General features: G+C 42.1%; 2 protein-coding genes and 1 long non-coding RNA gene across 5 annotated transcripts; 1 reads left to right on the plus strand and 2 right to left on the minus strand.

The window, feature by feature from the left end:
• Window positions 1-2,958: 2,958 nt before the first annotated feature.
• Window positions 2,959-7,273, minus strand: LOC109965198 (uncharacterized). 3 transcript variants are annotated; one of them, XR_002275606.1, is made up of 3 exons: window positions 7,186-7,273; window positions 4,433-6,186; window positions 2,959-4,346 (listed from the first exon to the last, which is right to left on the minus strand). It is a non-coding gene; the product is annotated as an uncharacterized LOC109965198 (long non-coding RNA). The 3 variants fall into 3 exon arrangements; XR_002275605.1 differs by lacking the exon at window positions 7,186-7,273 and adding an exon at window positions 6,507-6,758; XR_002275607.1 differs by lacking the exon at window positions 7,186-7,273 and having other exon boundaries at window positions 4,433-4,559; window positions 6,044-6,758.
• On the plus strand, window positions 6,897-11,423 carry LOC109965196 (interferon-induced protein with tetratricopeptide repeats 1-like). Its single transcript, XM_020609027.1, has 3 exons — window positions 6,897-7,046; window positions 7,603-7,680; window positions 8,139-11,423. The coding sequence occupies exons 1-3, from the start codon at window positions 7,042-7,044 to the stop codon at window positions 9,364-9,366; spliced, it is 1,311 nt and encodes a 436-aa protein (XP_020464683.1). The 5' UTR covers window positions 6,897-7,041; the 3' UTR covers window positions 9,367-11,423.
• prpf38a (pre-mRNA processing factor 38A) lies at window positions 10,922-17,038 on the minus strand. The gene is made up of 11 exons (XM_020609079.1): window positions 16,814-17,038; window positions 15,995-16,154; window positions 14,823-14,944; window positions 13,746-13,831; window positions 13,561-13,671; window positions 13,146-13,252; window positions 12,995-13,021; window positions 12,805-12,896; window positions 12,017-12,065; window positions 11,428-11,496; window positions 10,922-11,036 (listed from the first exon to the last, which is right to left on the minus strand). Exons 1-11 carry the CDS (start codon window positions 16,941-16,943, stop codon window positions 10,922-10,924), a joined length of 1,068 nt encoding a protein of 355 aa, XP_020464735.1. The 5' UTR covers window positions 16,944-17,038.
• Between the last annotated feature and the right edge of the window lie 112 nt (window positions 17,039-17,150).

Below are 17,150 nucleotides of genomic sequence, written 5' to 3' on the forward strand. Positions count from 1 at the left end.
GAACTGATTAGGAGAAGGACTTTTGTGATCCGGTTCACTGCGGAGCTGGTAGGATCCCTAACTCCAGTTTAAAGGGCCCCAACGATCTGACATTCATTTGGAGGGTGGGGTTTTGTTTTTTCCCTTTTGTTTATTCTGTTCAATGATTTAGTGCACATTTTACTTTATTGCATTTGTTTTAAGTGTTGTATTGTTGTACATTAGTAAAATTTTGTTAATACATTTTGAGTTTTACAAATCTAACTATTGTGTTGCTCTTTATTGACATTCCTCCCTGGCTCCTTGCGAAATCTGGTCTCTTCTGGTACTGGTCCAAATTTGACATTCCTTAGAATATCTAACTGTACCTATCCAACCAGGATTTAGGTGGAGGTTACACTAGCGTAGTAGCATACCTAGCTAACGTGTTAGCATTCGTTAGCTAAATGAATGTTGGTATCGGTAGTATAGCTAACTCGGCTTACTCCCAAGACTGGATTCATCTTTTCGACCTGGAATTCATGGACATTATCAGAGACAGTGCTATGTGAGTGACCAGTTGGATGGTACAACACAGCCCGCTACTCCAACCTGCGTGCCTTATCTTTGGGATGAGGCAGGGGTGTTCTCTACTGGGGCACAGGCCCCTGAAATCACAACTATTTTTCTTAAAACAACTACTGGTACATGTAAAAAAGTATGGATATTAATCTTGGACAATATTTCAGCATGCATTAAGAACATCATGTTAAAGGTCTGGCCCTGTATTATACATTTCTCTGCATTCTTCTACATTTCACAATGACTAATTTGACATTCAATCAGCCCCAGTTTGATTTGCCTACCAACAGATCATGAAGGAAAAAAACTTGGCACAGCGAGACAACTCAAAGCTATCCCTAAATTTAAATAATCAAAATTTGGGTGGTGATGATTTTGAAAACAGCACAACTACACTTATCAAGACGAGCTTGTAACATGTCAAAGCACAACTATGGGTATGGAGGATCTCTCACTAATGTAACCACTGAGCCTGCCCGGTACGGAAGATGGTACGGAAGAGTATTAGGGCCACTGCATAAATTTTTTTTTTTTTTTTTTTTCTGACTTTATTCTCAGTATTCTGACTTTAATCTCAGTATTCTGACTTTAATCTCAGAAGTATGGGTACCTGCAGGGATCCAAGTTCAGTGAGTGCCTTTGAGTCATGCTGGAGAGGAGCTACGTGCTGCCCAGAAAATGTCGGATTTAAGTGAATTTTTGCGTGGTCGAGGAAAAGAAGCAATTTCATTAATGGAAGAGGAAAAGGTGAGTAAAAAGACTCGTGTGTTACTTTACTGTCTGGCGTTTGTAAAAACACAGAAAATGTTATGGATGTGAAGAGTGATAAACGCAGACACAGGTTAGCGTCTGTTAGCTAACATTAGTAGAAATTAACGTTGTGCATGTAACCGTGTTAGATGTTAGTCAGAGTCTCCACAGTCTTGACTAGAGTTACAAAAGCCAGAAGGTGAACCACACTGGTGGCTGCTGGTAAAGACAGATATACCCTGATTGCAACATCTCTAGTTCAGTTCCAGTTGATCAGATTGTTCCTCCCTGGTTTCGAAAATGGTTTTCAACACAAAATGAACATTATCACCTTCATGAAAAAGGATTTACAGCTGATGGATTAGGCTGTGTTAGACTGAAGTAGGTGTACCTGATAAACGACCCACAACTTATAATATATCCTTATTATAAGCTAATAATAATACAAGCTAATATAGCTGACCTCGAGGGGAAATTCACAAACTTCCCAGCAGTGCAGTACTGTATGTAAAGTAATTAAAATAAAGTTAGTACTGACATGAGCCATTCAGCATAATGAAGAGCTGGAGGTTGTTATGACATTTTCAGCCATCACTACTATGGCTGTAATCGTACAGTGCTGACCACATGCTGTACTGTGTATTCAGTTTTCAGTGGGGGCACCTTAGTGCTGTGCATCCCACAAAGCCACAGCAGCCAAAGTTCAGCTCCCAGCCAGGGGACTTCCTTAGGCAGCACATCTCACAGCACGAGGGTTAGATGAATAATCTAGAACAAGAGTCACCAATGCGGTGCCCGCGGGCACACGGACGCCCGCAAGGACCACTTGAGGTGCCTGCGAGGCATGTTCTAAAAATAGCACTGGTCACAATGAAGCTCCGTCTAAAAAATTTTTTTGTTGCTTTACTTTTTGAATCAAAAACGCTTGAATTAATGTAGATTTTAAAATGTTATTACAAAAAATTTTAAAACAAAAATGTTTTATGCATATAACGAAATCTGGCCTTTTCTGTTTCAAACGTCATCTCCTAAGCAATTTATGTAAAGTGCGCGGTTTATCAACGTAAGTTGGGTAGTGAATGGTACGGAAATTTCGACGGCAAAAAAAACATTAGTTAAGATTAAACGTTTAAACACTTACTTACAGCTGCGTAACGGTATAAGAAAAAAATTAAATTATAAGTTTTATGTATGTGTTTAGACGGTGGTAGCAGAGCGTCATAAATGCAGGTGTGCAGATAACCAAAGGGGGCTCCGGCAAAGGCCCAGGGGCCCGAGCCCATGTAGGTCTGCTAAAATGTCTTGTTTGAAAGTCATAGAGCTCAGTTAACACGTACAAAATGACCACAGACCAAGGGCGTAGTTTTTCCTATGGACGGTAGGCACAGAAATTTGGGAGGACAGAAATGTCCCTACCAATATTTGAGAAAACCTGTGTGCCTTATCTTTGGAATGAGGCAGGGGTGTTCTCTACTGGGGCACAGGCCCCTGAAATCACAACTATTTTTCTTAAAACAACTACTGGTAAATGTAAAAATGTATGGATATTAATCTTGGACAATATTTCAGCATGCATTAAGAACATCATGTTAAAGGTCTGGCCCTGTATTATACATTTCTCTGCATTCTACATTTCACAATGACTAATTTGACATTCAATCAGCCCCAGTTTGATTTGCCTACCAACAGATCATGAAGGAAAAAAACTTGGCACAGCGAGACAACTCAGAAAGCTATCCCTAAATTTAAATAAAGTAATCAAAATTTGGGTGGTGATGATTTTGAAAACAACTACACTTATCAAGACGAGCTTATAACATGTCAAAGCACAACTATGGGTATGGAGAATCTCTCACTAATGTAACCACTGAGCCTGCCCTGGTACTTCCACCATTTAATGATGGGAAAATGACCCAGCCTTGTGCAACTCTGTGGCAAAGTTCCAAAATCCAAACCAAGTCTTCAAAGAGTCAAGAAACACTGACAACTTAAAAAAAAAAGTCCAACTCCAGGGGATCGGTTACAGTTCAGTTGCTGCAGTTGTAGCCGGTCTCATCTCTACGCGGCCATCAAGTTAAATCTCTGCGTTGTGTCTTTAGTGACGAATCGTAGACAGGGGTTTGCCATCCACAGGAGAGTTTATTCTCTGTGTGAAACACAACTAAATCAGTATATCCACCTGTCAGGTCTCTCAGCTTTCCACAGTAACTGAGCGTGTGCTAAAGAAATCAAAATAATAATACAAATAAAACACTCTTATTACCTGTGTGAAACACAACTAAGTCAGTACATCCACCTGTCAGGTCTCTCTATTCACATCTGAAGGGCAGAAAAAGGCAACAACAGACTCCACGTGAGACCTTCAATGTGCTTCAACCTAGCTGAAACATTGCAACTATGCCTAGTTAGCACATTAATAAAGTTGTGTACGTCACACAGGAAAGAACAATTTTCACATCGTTAGCAACTATGCAACAGAAAACAGTGGCTTATAACTCTGTGCCATAACAGTCTGAACGGTAAAGTGCTTTTTCTTTTTATGGAAATAAAACACTTAAAATTACAGGAGCAGAGTATATAACCCACCTCTCCTCAGCTTTCCACAGTAACTGAGGAGGGCCGCGCAGAAACAGGAAACAAAATAACGGGGCAATGGCCTTCAAAATAAAAGCTCCTGACCAACAAAACCATTCAAGGCAACACATCTATGCAAAAATATTGAACAATATGACAAGAAACAAAGAACTGAATGCATTACATGGACATCTCAACAATAGAAGTGGGCATTAACCCCCAAAAATAAAATAATACGCACTGTAAGGTTTTGAGAATGTTCACACTGCATATTCATCTGCTACACAGTCATCGCATCCAAGGCGGTGGTGGACTCAGGTAAAGCTGACCGACCTTCCAACTGCTGATAGAGTCCCTTTAAGAGCTCAGTCTCAACTCAGGGTTGGCGCAGGCATCCATAGCCAGCATCCTCGTCTCTGATGGATCAGTTACGGTCCTGTTTGCATCACCAGGTTGTTCTCTCCAAATTCAGTTTCCTAAGGCTGGGCATCAGAGTCCAAAAAAAAAAAAAAGTCAGTCATAAGTACAAAGAAAGTGAAGATTTAATGAAGCGGACAGAAGTTGATACCCAATGTCTCCGAGAACAACATGTGGTGCAGAGGTGTCATCATTGATGAGGGTCTGGAACAGCGTGGTCTTCAGCTTCTTCACAGCTCAACACAACTTCTGGGTCCCTGCATCCCACAGCAGCTTCTCTGGTGGGACAGGAAACAGCTTGGTAAACTGCAACTTAACCATGGAGGTACAATATACTTTTTCTCTAAGTTATCAAATATCAAAGCATGTCTGCCGCCCACTGTCCTCGACTAGGGTGCTGTGCAACACTACAGTCAATTTAGAAAGGAGGAGGAAAAGAAAGATCTAGTCATTAGAATTGTGGTCCGGAAACTAGGTGTGCTCAGCGAGGACAACAACAACAACAACAAAGTAGGTTTGTTAGTCTAAAAATGTACAGCTCAAATACAGATGAGCGGAAGTGAGAGGTGTGCAGCTTCTTGCCCCTTCACTATTCCCAGCTTAACACATTGCATTAACTGAGTTTTATACGTCTTTGTCCAGTCAGGCCTACTCTGTGTACTCTCATCTTGAACTGTGATAGTCACAGCTGGCTCTGTCTCACCAAATCTACCCCTTAAACATGTCAACATCAATTGTACAGCATCTCTTAGGATCAAAGTGGCATACCACGTCAGCTGATTCACAAAGCCAGAGGGATCCTTGTCTGGTTTTGGAAACTGCATGACCACGGCACACAGCTCCAGCTCAGTAGGGTCCATGTTCCAGCCTGTATTTGCCTCAACTCCTCCTTATTTCTCTAGGTACCTGCACCTCTCCCTCAATATACAAATTTAAAGACAGACTGAACAACTGTCCAAACTACCAATAACTTGAAAGTTTGGATTCCTTCACACACTGAGAAGAAGGGGAAGGAAAAAAATCCTCTTATGATGCGAGTCGACTCATTTGGTCTTGTTCTCTGTAGTGTGGAGAAGCGCTGGCTTCCTTAACCCTGTATGTGTTTAGAACTGAACTCGCTGTCTCTACACTGATTTAGCAAGATAAACACACAACCTGTAATGTCTCCAAAAAGCAGTGCAACTATCACTGATCTGACACTACAACCATCTCCCATGTTTGTTCTCTACTCATCTTCTCACTTCTGATTTATAAAAAGTGTGCAGTGAACACTGTGGAGGAATATATGGAGTTAGAAAAGAGGATACACAAATTCATGCTGCAAGCCAAGAGCTCACAAGAAATAACTGTAAAGGGCTAGTGTTTTGCCTTAACTGGGTGTCTGAGGTGGTGCAGTTGCACAGGAACAGCTGTAGGGCGAGTCGCTGAATAGATACAGTCCATTTAAATTAATGTAACAAACTGCAGGAGTCCAGGCCTTTACCATCTATTAAAGAAATCCAACTCTGCTAAACAAATGAACAAGTGGACGCATTGATCTTTTCTTCAGTCCAGTTCAGGCTCTCTACCTGCTGCTGGATTAACAGGGTGGCAACATGTAAACACTGTTAAACAGCTGTTCATACAAACACTAAAACCATCCTTATTTCAGTGCAGGTTTGAAACCTTTGTATTTTACTATTTAAATAATAAGCTGGGTTTTTTTACTTTTCACCTTTAAAAAATGCTGTCCTTATAAACTGAATGAATTCAAAGGCGTCACCTCGTCTTGGCTCTAAACTCTGCTGTGTTGGCTCTACTCCGGAGGTGCAGTTTCTGAGTTCTCTCTGTTCCATCAGCTGCTGAGCGTGGCTGGAGAGCACCCCATACACTTGCAGAAGAAGCCCACTTGATTTAGACACCAAGCTATTAAGACATGTAAAATGACCAGACATGTCACAAGATGACCATGCATAGACACATAATGATAAGATGCAAAGAGTCATAAATCCCCCAAAAGGAGACAAAACGCAGTGTCTCTTTTTGTAGGTCAGTTTTTCTCAACTGGTGATGTAATCAGTTCCTGATAATAACCCTTTACAGTACTCGCTAATTCATGTGTATGAGTAATATTAAAATGTCTACAGGCTCAGATTCATGCGCTACACCACTGCAGAGGTTTCTTCAAATGAGGTTTCAGTATATCACTCGCTGTGGCATCAATTTCCAAGTTTAACTGAACTTACTAAAACCTTTATGGGAGGTCGTTGGCTCCTGATTTTCGTTTTGTTGCAGCAACTGACCCAGCACTGTGCCCTCTGGTTTATATCGCTAGGAAACGAAAGTCAAGGCGCATTAAGATTCGGCGCAAGGCGCGTCCTCGCCTCGCTCTCTTCGAGCGAACTTTATCGCGGGGTTCATAAATCATTAGGAAGTCACGTTTTCTGTTGTTCTCTCGCAGTGTTTATGATATTTTCTATTCGGTCTTTCCTAGGATCCACGAAGCGGAGTTCCCTCAACTTCTTTAGTTCGCACCGACGCGTCTTCGCCTCAGTTCGCGCGGCGCTGCAGCGAACTCACGTCTTTTCGCGACTCTATTGCGTTTTACCGCAAATGACCCGCCTTTAAAAGTCTCTCACTTTCATTTGAACACCCACAGCACAGCATCACATCATTATACAGCAAAGCAGAAGCTGGACAATACTGATTTTGTCCCCGTAAAACCCCAAATCAGCATCACGAGCAGAACATAGGACCCACTGGGCCTGAGACAGCAGAGTGATGAGGTGAGCAGCTGCCCGAACCTTTCATTTCACTGTGACTGAACAACGAGCGGTGTAATGGCCAGAATACTAACATTATGGATCCTACAAGTCAGTGATGGTGTTTTATTATCATTCGGTGCTGCTGTCTCCATTAACCTACTTCCTTTTCTTTTGCTTCACGTCCCTTCTTACGATTCCTACTATTTTGTCTGTCAAATCGAGGGTTTGTAAGATTTAGCCCAGTTCTTTCAACCAGGAACTCAGAGGGACGACGCAGACCACTTGGATATATAAAAAATATAACCGTGCTGGTTTATTCAAAGGATCACAGGCAAAATTAACATCATACGTCCAGGCATCTCCACTCCTCCTTTCCTTGCTGCCTCAATGCTTATTCCTCAATTACTTCCTTGTTTCCTTCCTGTCTATTCAGTGCTGCCAAGTTAGTCAGCTAAATTCAGATAATTCCTCCCTTTTACTCTTTCCTCCATCCACATGAACTGAAGTCTTTATCCAAGCATAACAAGCCTCAAGGGCAGAACATAACTGACCTACTCATTATGTGTTTTACTATTAGTGCTGCCAAGAGTCAGACACCACAGTCCACACTGCAGGCTCTGCAGTGCCACTTCACCTGGGATCTGGACCCCAGCAGGTCCAAACTTTTCCGTCTCAGGGACAAGCTGGAGGACATCGGCGACGACGAGGCAAACTATTGGCTGGGTCACATTTACAACCTGCAGGGGTACATCCACTACCAGCTGGGGTTCATCGATGAAGCTCGGAGACTCTTCAGCAGGGTTGCAGAGGCCTTTCAGCAGACAAGAAAAGCAGATGAGGGTCCTTGGTTGGTGGTGAACTACGGGAACCAGGCTTGGCTGCACCACCACCTGGGAGAAGAAGCAGAGAGCCAAGCTTACCTGGCAAAGGTTGACGCCCTGCTGAATAAATACCCATCTCCATCGCAGGATGAGCTGCACCCAGAGGTCTACGCTGAAAAGGCCTGGACCCTGATGAAGTTCGAGGCAGACCAGAAGCTGCTGGCTGCAGATTACTTCCAGAGAGCCATCAGGATGCAGCCAGACATGGTGGAGTGGCAGACCAGCCCAGCAGGTCCAAACTTTTCTGTCTCAGGGACAAGCTGGAGGACATCGGCGACGACGAGGCAAACTATTGGCTGGGTCACATTTACAACCTGCTGGGGTACATCCACTACCAGCTGGGGTTCATCAATGAAGCCCGGAGACTCTTCAGCAGGGTTGCAGAGGCCTTTCAGCAGACAAGAAAAGCAGATGAGGGTCCTTGGTTGGTGGTGAACTACGGGAACCAGGCTTGGCTGCACCACCACCTGGGAGAAGAAGCAGAGAGCCAAGCTTACCTGTCAAAGGTTGACGCCCTGCTGAATAAATACCCATCTCCATCGCAGGACGAGCTGCACCCAGAGGTCTACGCTGAAAAGGCCTGGACCCTGATGAAGTTCGAGGCAGACCAGAAGCTGCTGGCTGCAGATTACTTCCAGAGAGCCATCAGGATGCAGCCAGACATGGTGGAGTGGCAGACCAGCTACATCATAGGGTCAGTGAATGCTTTAAATCACAGCAACACAGAGCTGGACCCCGACCTGTTTGAGAAAATGAGAATTGCCAAGGAACAGGATCCAGAGAACCTGTACCTGGCTGTTCTGTACCTCGACCAGCGGGCAAAGAAAGGGGAAGAAACTGCAGATGAAGCACATGAGTTAGCCAGAAAGGTTCTGAGAAATCCTGTCAGCAGTTACAGTGGTATCAAACCATTGCTCAGGCTTTACAGACAGCCTGACACTATTGATGAGGCTACTGAATTGGCCGAGGAGGCTCTGGGAAACCATCCAGATGAACGCTTTCTGAAGAGATGTGCTGCACTCTGCTACAAATGGAAGGTCCTTTTTTTCAGGGACAGTCACCTAAAGCAAAGCATGACAGACAGAGCAATCAGTCTGCATAAGGAGGTGATTTCTCTCTATCCTCATTCTGCACTTCTGAAGAAATCAGACCTTGCAAGTATGTATGCAAAGTCGTACAGCGGCATGGTTGAAGCTGATCGGATCTACCAGGAAATGCTGCAAACTGTTCTGGAACCTGCAGACAGACAGCTGCTTTACAACAACTACGCTAAATATTTACACTTTGATCGACAGGACCGCCAAAGGTCAATAAAATATCACATGAAGGCAGCAGAGATGCCATATCAGACCTTCTATCGACAGAACAGCATCAAAATTCTGCAAAAGATTCAAGAGAGAGGCTGGCACCAAATGTATAGCGAAATAAAGGCGTTTCTGGATAACCTTCAAGAACCATAGTGCAGCACACAGCCTGGGTTTCCAGAGAAAGCAGGCTAAAAATCCATACATACTCAGTACTCTGAAACATATTAGGAAAACGTGGAAAAAATTTAAGTTTTAAAATGTTAAAATGGAAGTGAGACACTGTCTGAACCCAGCATGACGGGAGGTTTGGGCCTGTTTGATGTGAAAAACAAGCACAGATTCACTTCACCCCTGCACCTGAATCCTCACACACGGATCGGCTGAATCTGATGTCACCATGTCAGCTCTACAGAAAGTGCTTTTGCAAGGTCAAACAGTGCTTCATAGTGACTAAAGGTGAAGGATTCAACTTCACCAGTTTTAACATCAGATGCCCCTCAGTTGGGGCAGACATACATCTCTAAATACATATCGGCCATAGCAGAAAGTCAAACAGCAAAAGCAGTTATTTTCAAAGGAATGGCAGCAATCTGAGCATTCACTTGCAAGGGTGAAATAAATCTGTGCAAACCGTCATGAACACTGACACACAGCTTTGCACTGACCTCTGGGAGGGAAACGGCCAGATTGATCCTCTCAAGGCAGGTGCAAGCTGATTTTTACATTCTTAACGTAATGCTATTTTACATCATTTTACTAACAGCAGCATCATACTTTAGATAATATGCACTGTAGGCATAGTGGAAAATCTACAAAACTCATTTTGTGTCAAAATACAATCACAATGACAGGACCCCATGTGGCTGCAGTCGCTCTAGTTGTTAAACTATACTAACACTTCATGATGTGTATAAAAATAACGAGGAGCCTTATTATTTCTGCAGAAGCAAGCCAGATGGTTCAGGTTGAAGTTAGGAGCAGTTTGTTTTCCCACAGGATGCTACCTGGGAGAGAGACACTGACTGGAGGTCAGATTTATCACTTTCATCACTCTCCGCGTCCTGGAGGAAGCACTGGGAACAGAACGATTTATGAATCACACCAGTTATGTGAAGACGGACAGTAGCTACATCTGGAAACCAACTGACTGTTCACAAGTCTGGAAGGGAAATACCACATAAACTGCCTTTAAATCCTGAACATTACATGACTCAAAACTGTATTTGAAATTAAGAACAAAACAGACTTTATAACATTTGCTTTGCTAAAAGCTTTGTAGTGAAAAAATTAAGATTGGTAATACTGTATGTTCATTTGATGCATAACCTGAATCATGACTAGAAGACACAGTGGGCATAGAAAATACAGTATGCTACACTGAGTCTCAGCTGCACACAGTGCTAATAAATATACACATAATGAACAATTTTGTTTTGGTGGTTACTCTACACAGAACTTCACACAGGAGCTGAAGACGCCTTCTGAGAGCTACTGCCAAAGTTTGAGAAAAGCCAAACCTTTGGGCAAAGTTTGTCATTTTGTTTTCCAAAAGCCCTGAGGTTTATTATGTTCTAATAAGTGCGCAGGAAATAACTTAAATTTAGTACTAAACGAGGTTAAGTGGAATTTCCTCGAAAGAAACACTCTCTATTACCGAAAACTTCATTAAGCCCGTAAAGGTCTAACCATATCTTTCCCAAAGATTAATCTAACCCTTCTGCATGTCCAACTGTGGCTCGGTCATGAAAAGGTTCCTTACAACTAACCTCCCAAGAGCATCAGACACGAGCTGGGGGTCCTCGTCATCCTCAAGAGTCAAACTTCTGAACCCACAGGACTGATGAATCAGGGTCTTTATTTCCATTATCAGATCAGTTTGTAAAACTCGTTCACATACAGAAACTGTTTACAAGAGACACGTCTTCTCTATATACACATGTCCAAAAGTTACCAGTAATGGCCATAACTATGTGAAAACTGGGAGTATCACAGAACTTTTCTCTTCCAGGGAGTTTGAACCACAGGCCGAGGTTAAAAGGTTTTCAGTGGTTACAAACTGTATTTACCCACTGCTGAGACCCGAGGGCTTCACACTGCAGCTGCGCCGTGTTACAGACAGGTTAGTGGGCCAGTATCAAAAAATGGAACTACTTTCCATACAAAAAAGATTGAGTCAAGATTTCTGACAGTTTGGAGGTAAAAAAACAAACTTACCTTACTGATGCACATTTGGAAGCCCACTCGTTTCCTCTTCGACTCTTCTTGTGGCTCTTTTTTGAACTCCTGTGATGAGACAGAACAACAATATGATTTTGAATGAATCAACAATAACACTACAGATGTCTGCAAACTGGAACTTAATAGATCATGCTCATTTCCAAATATTTCACATTAGCAGAGCTCCTCAAAACGGTTTCATTCATCTGCTGAAGAAGATCATGTGGGACAACTGAAAGCTCCAGATCAGCTGCTCCACTGACCTTAACATGACACAGTCTTGCCAGCTAAGAATCATTTACTTTCAAACTTTATGTCAATGTCGATGGAAGTCCTTAAGGAGTAAAGAAAAAATGTAGATGTGAACACCTATGAAAACTGTGCACATCATTGACACATGACAGAATCAAGAGCTGCCAAAAAAGCTTTGTGGTGAAATCGGCACTGAAGCTCTGGTACTGTATTGGACTACTACCAGAGGAGGATGCCTGCCTTACAGACACACTGCATAGCACTGGGGAAACTGGTCCAAATATCTGAGCAGAGGTTCTGTTCTTGACACTTGCAGCTGAATGTGAGCTCTCACCTCTCTGGGGACTTTGAGTGGCTGCGATGTCTGTGGCTTCTGTGGTGACCTGGTCCACAACAATGAGAAAGATTTAGAATAAGCACCAAATAGCCAGCACCAAATACAATATAATACAGAGACAGTTTTCTCTCCTGCATATTTGCTAAAAGAATTTTTTATTTGCTGTGTCAAAAAAAAACAACCTTGGTCAGTGAAATCAAAATAAACTCTGAATTAAAAAATAACTTTGAAGAAAAAAATAAACCGGACTTCACAACACAAAAACAACAAAAAAACTGAAATCTGTCTCCACATTGGGTTCATGTCACTTTCTGCAAACGCCTGTGATAAGAACAACATATCAAATCAAACCAAAGACTGCGAGAAACTTTTTAAATATATGTTCAATGTCTTTGCAGAAACTAGATTTCCTCTTTCACTTCTGACCTCACATAAAGGTCCTATGGAGACCTTTACCCCTCAACAATCTTCTTGTATTTCCTATAAGATGTGCATATTTATAGATTCCACCTAACAGGTACACTGCCACCTTCTGACTGTTTAACAAGGAAACAGAGTGAAAGCTGTGTCCTTTCATGCACAGTAATGTGCCGTGGTTGAGTCGTTGTAGGTACACTATGTGGTCAGCAGAGTGCCTCTATGACCACAGCGTTGTGCTGTTCTCCCAGTTCCCTGTCCACTGTGAGCACATCTGACCAGAACCTGCCACTAGCTCACACAGGTGGTTCATATGATCACTGAGCGTGGTGGTCAGCAGGTGGCTGAGCTCATTTCTCTTTATTCACCTGGGGATTTGGAGCGGTGGCGTCTGTCTCTAGACCGGCTGCGATGTCGGCGGGGGCTCTTGCTGCGATGGCGTTCTCTCCGGGGTGACGGGCTGGATACAAACAACAAAACACATTCAAAATAAAATCTGAAAGACGTGCAAGCCTGCTAGTTTTAAACTGATTACACTTCCTACAGAAGCAGACGTACCTTCGCCTCTTTGGAGATCTGCTCCTCCTGGAAGGAAATAACCCACAGTGGATTTGTCATCATTTAGGAGAACACATTGTGGAAAGGTGCATTTATCACAATGTACATTAATGGGTCTCATAGTAAACTGAAGGATAATGAATCCACAAACCGTCGGGGAGAGCGGCTGCGCCTGTACCGAGGTGATGGAGAACGGCGAGGTCTGTCGTTATCACGGTAACTACGTCTGTGTGGTTCAGGGGTCTGGAGTCTCTCGGGCTGCAGGTGGAAAAGCCAGTTAGAGGGACCACAAGACGACAACCGGCTGTCAACCCCGACTCAGACACAAATTCTGAATAACTGCCGCTGCTCACCTGTCAAAGTGATGACTTTCAAGCATGCGCCTTCAACATTTTACAACTGAATGACTCCACCTCCATCTGTGGCTTAATTACCGGCCGCCGTGAGCACAAACGATGCTCATCTTGCTTCTTTTTGAGCAGGTAAATTCCCCCAAATACTCTCATTATAGTAAATAAGTCAAATTCCACATGGAAGTGAATTAACAAAGTTGACTGTGGCATTACCTTCTCCTCTTCCTCATCTTCCTCCTCACTGCTCTCCACTTCATCCAGGTCTTCCTCCAGAGCACTGATCCGTGGGTCCAGCATCTCGGCCTCCTCCAGGACCTGTCTCTTCTGTGACACACACAGAAACAGCCATCAGCTGTGTGGACCAGGTGAGATAGGCTGTGTGAACAATGTAAAGGTACCTGAAGCCGGGGCAGAATGATGTCACACATCCTCTCTGCGTGCAGGAGATCATCGATGAACTCGTCGACGTGCATCAACTCAAACTCTTGAGACAGAAACAAAGAAAAAAAAAATTTGAGAATAAAAACGTTAACAGCTGGAACAACTTCATCTGCAGCTGATTTTCATTATCAGTTATTCTGCAGATTATTTTCTCAATTAATTGTTTGGTTTAAATAATATCCAAAAATTTTAAAACATGGTTTGTTTGCAATTTCCCAGACTCCGAAGTACATCTTCAGGTGTTTTGATTTGTCCAACCAACAGTCCATAGTCTAAGTTAATCACTTCACTGACTTACCCATTCAAGAAGCTGAAACCAGAGAATGTTTACAATTTTTGCCTAAAGAATTATTTTAAAAATTATTCCATTATCAATAAAGTTGCTAATTCATTTTCTGCAGATTGACTCTCTGTTCTGGGTCTAACATCCTATATCAGACAACTTCTTAATGCCACCTGAAGTGTAATCCTAGGACAGTTTATAAACCAAATTAAAGACGCTGGAAAAACAAGGCTGTATGTAAGTGAACACACACTGACACTTTAAGATTTAAGTTATTGCATAAAGCGTCTTTTGGGCATGTTGAAAAATGCTCTATAAATAAAAATGTATTATTACTATGATTAGAATAATTAAGGCTGTAACAAGAGAATAATTAACATTAAGTCAAACTGTTACCTGGAATCATTCTTTTTTTCTCAAAGCCAGACTATCACCTTCCCGTTTTTAGGGATGTTGGATTTATTTTGATGACCTACAGACACACTGCACCTAACACACAGTAGTAACCAATTCTACTGATTTCTCTATCCTAGCTGATTTGTAAACAGACAGACCAGAAACCAGGACCGTCATTTAACTGGCTGCTGCAACAGAAAGGCTGCTGTAATTGATATCTCAACTGGCAATTAACAGTTTTGTTACCCAAACCGAGGCCTGAGTGCCCCATCTTGTTCCGCTGTATAAAACGTTCTAGAATGATAATAAACACATCCTGAACATCCCAGTCACAGAAGGGACTTTTAGGACCCACCTCCGTTTCTGTTCTGACTCTTGATCTTTCTGTAGTCGTTGTACAGAGGCTCCAGATATTTGTAACAATCCACTGCAGTGCCAGTTAATCTCATGTACATCGCTCCAAGTAAACGAACATATCTTAAAAGAGAGACAGCATAATGAGCAAAATCCATAATATGAGGTTCAGTAGGTCCAGAATTAGTGCAACCAGGAGAAGATATGTTTGTAGCTGCAGGATAAAAACATCTGTGTAGACCATGAAAATGTCTTCAGTCATTTGAAGGAGTCTGTTGCTTTGTTTTCTCAAATTTTTACTTTGGTTTTGTGTGACTCAACATTAACTGTCAATGCAAATTAAAGCATTACTGAGACAAAAAAAAGCTGCATGTGAGGATCAGCTTCAGTGGAGTCACACAAGGTTTTAGATCTTATAGAAGAGATTATTCAAAATGACACAAGTCACCTGATAAAAGACATTTCCAAGAAGCCAGTCATGCAGAGACATTAACTCTATGCCACCCAGCAGAAAACACAGTCACACAGGGGTGGTGATGTTAATACCTACTTAGATCAGAATGGAAACAGGGTTTCTATATGAGAACACTACATCTGCATCATGGGTTGTCTCTGAACAACTTTTTGTAATGTGTCACTCTCATCAAAGTTTTACACAAGCCATGTCCTTTAACTGATGCCTTTTTAACCTTGTTGATATTTTCCATAGTTGCGATTTCAGGGGTGAATTCCATGAATTCATACTGAAGTCTCTACACTTTGTGGATGCACCAACACAGCTGATGAATTGAGGAGTTAATGGAAAACATCTTCTCCCTATTTTATGCTCTGTAAGCTATGAAGATACTGATCCTGTGACCAAAAAAACTCAGTATTTTTTAAATATTAGGCGACTAAATATGTGACAGTTTTATCCTGTTATTGCCTCTGAAAAGCCCGACATTGTGTCAGTTTGTGGGCACTTTGCTAAGGTTTTGTGTGGCTGGTTGACAAAATAAATTCTATTCTATTTTAGTTCCTAAATGTTATGGCACCCAATACTAAGTGAGAGAGAAAAAGTATTTCGATGTCTGTATGTCCTGCACATATAGTGAATTGACAATAAAATCCTTGAACCTCCTTGAACCTAAATACACAAGTGATCAATTTCCTCCTGAAAACACAGAGACTCACTTGAAATCTTCATTTTTTATGAACTCAACAATGATGTCTTTCTCAGGCTGAATCTGCAGCATCTTCAGCGTGAGGCAGAGGAAGGGAGTGGGCTTGATGTTCCCGCCGTAAACACCTCCAACGTATTTCAGTTCCATGGCTTTGTCAACAACCAGCTCAGCTGTGGGTGACAACATTGCACACACATCACCTTCACTGTCAAACAGTAAAGGGCCAAACACAAAATGTTGACACAGAGTTTGTGAAATAAAACAAACTGAAACTGACTGATTAATCTAGAAAATAACTGAAATGAAACGAATCATTTGCAGCAGAGCTCATTTTGAACGTGATGGATTATTTAAAACAAACTTTAGGTTGGCAAAACTATCAAACATTCGACAGTTCCGGTTTGTCTACTAAGATTTGCTGCTTTTCCCCAGTCAATCCCAGCTGCTTAGTTGAAGACGAAAATAATAAACTCAAGTTAGCAACAATAATTTGTCTCCAACTATTGCAAACTGAATGTCTTGGGTTCCCAGCCTCTAGGCAAACAAAATAAATAGGAGAGTTCACTTTGAGCTGTGGTAACGTACTTAACTAGCTTTACTAGTCATTTTATTTCGAGTGACGTTAGAAACCATTGCACATGTCAACAGAAAACTAGTTTGTCTTCTTTGATAACGTTACATGATAACTAATGAAATAACATATGGGGTACTTAATGTTTGGTAAAGTTTGCTTAATAATTTTCTAAAGTCACTTTAAAAAAGGGGACGCATCGGCCAACATTAGCCGACAGGAAGCTAACGTTAGCTCGCTTGCTAACACGCTACTAACCAGTGAGACCGAAACACTCTTCTTTCCAGTATTTAGACTCGTAGATTCGAGTCCGGGTGATTTTCTCCACCAGATACTGCGGGTTAGTCCCGTGTATACTGTTAGCATCTTTAACTGTTCTGTTTGCCATCGAAGTAGAATTAAGTTATTTCTTCTTTAGCATGGACACAAAAGCTAAGGACTGCGACCCGCCAGCAGAAATGATAATACTTCCGGTTCAATTTCTTCAGAATAAAACCGTCGCTTTTCAATCGTGAGAAATTCCTTTCATTCTTTTGTCCAGTCGAGTCAGTCAAAGACATATATATTCCTCTGTTCTGCATATGAGTCTAAAACC

The sequence above is a fragment of the Monopterus albus genome, unplaced genomic scaffold (genome assembly GCF_001952655.1).
Source record: "Monopterus albus unplaced genomic scaffold, M_albus_1.0 scaffold98.1, whole genome shotgun sequence".
Classification (NCBI taxonomy): domain Eukaryota; kingdom Metazoa; phylum Chordata; class Actinopteri; order Synbranchiformes; family Synbranchidae; genus Monopterus; species Monopterus albus.

Bases quoted from the DNA above. Each gene is read 5' to 3' on its own strand.
- LOC109965196 (XM_020609027.1), top strand. The intron at 7,681-8,138 runs GTCCAAACTTTT...CCAGCCCAGCAG, and splicing joins TGGGATCTGGACCCCAGCAG to GTCCAAACTTTTCTGTCTCA.
- prpf38a (XM_020609079.1), bottom strand. From the start codon at position 16,943: ATGGCAAACAGAACAGTTAAAGATGCTAACAGTATACACGGGACTAAC. The intron at 12,066-12,804 runs GTGAATAAAGAG...GTTGTGGACCAG, and splicing joins CCACCGCTCCAAATCCCCAG to GTCACCACAGAAGCCACAGA. The intron at 11,497-12,016 runs GTGAGAGCTCAC...GTCTCATCACAG, and splicing joins CACTCAAAGTCCCCAGAGAG to GAGTTCAAAAAAGAGCCACA.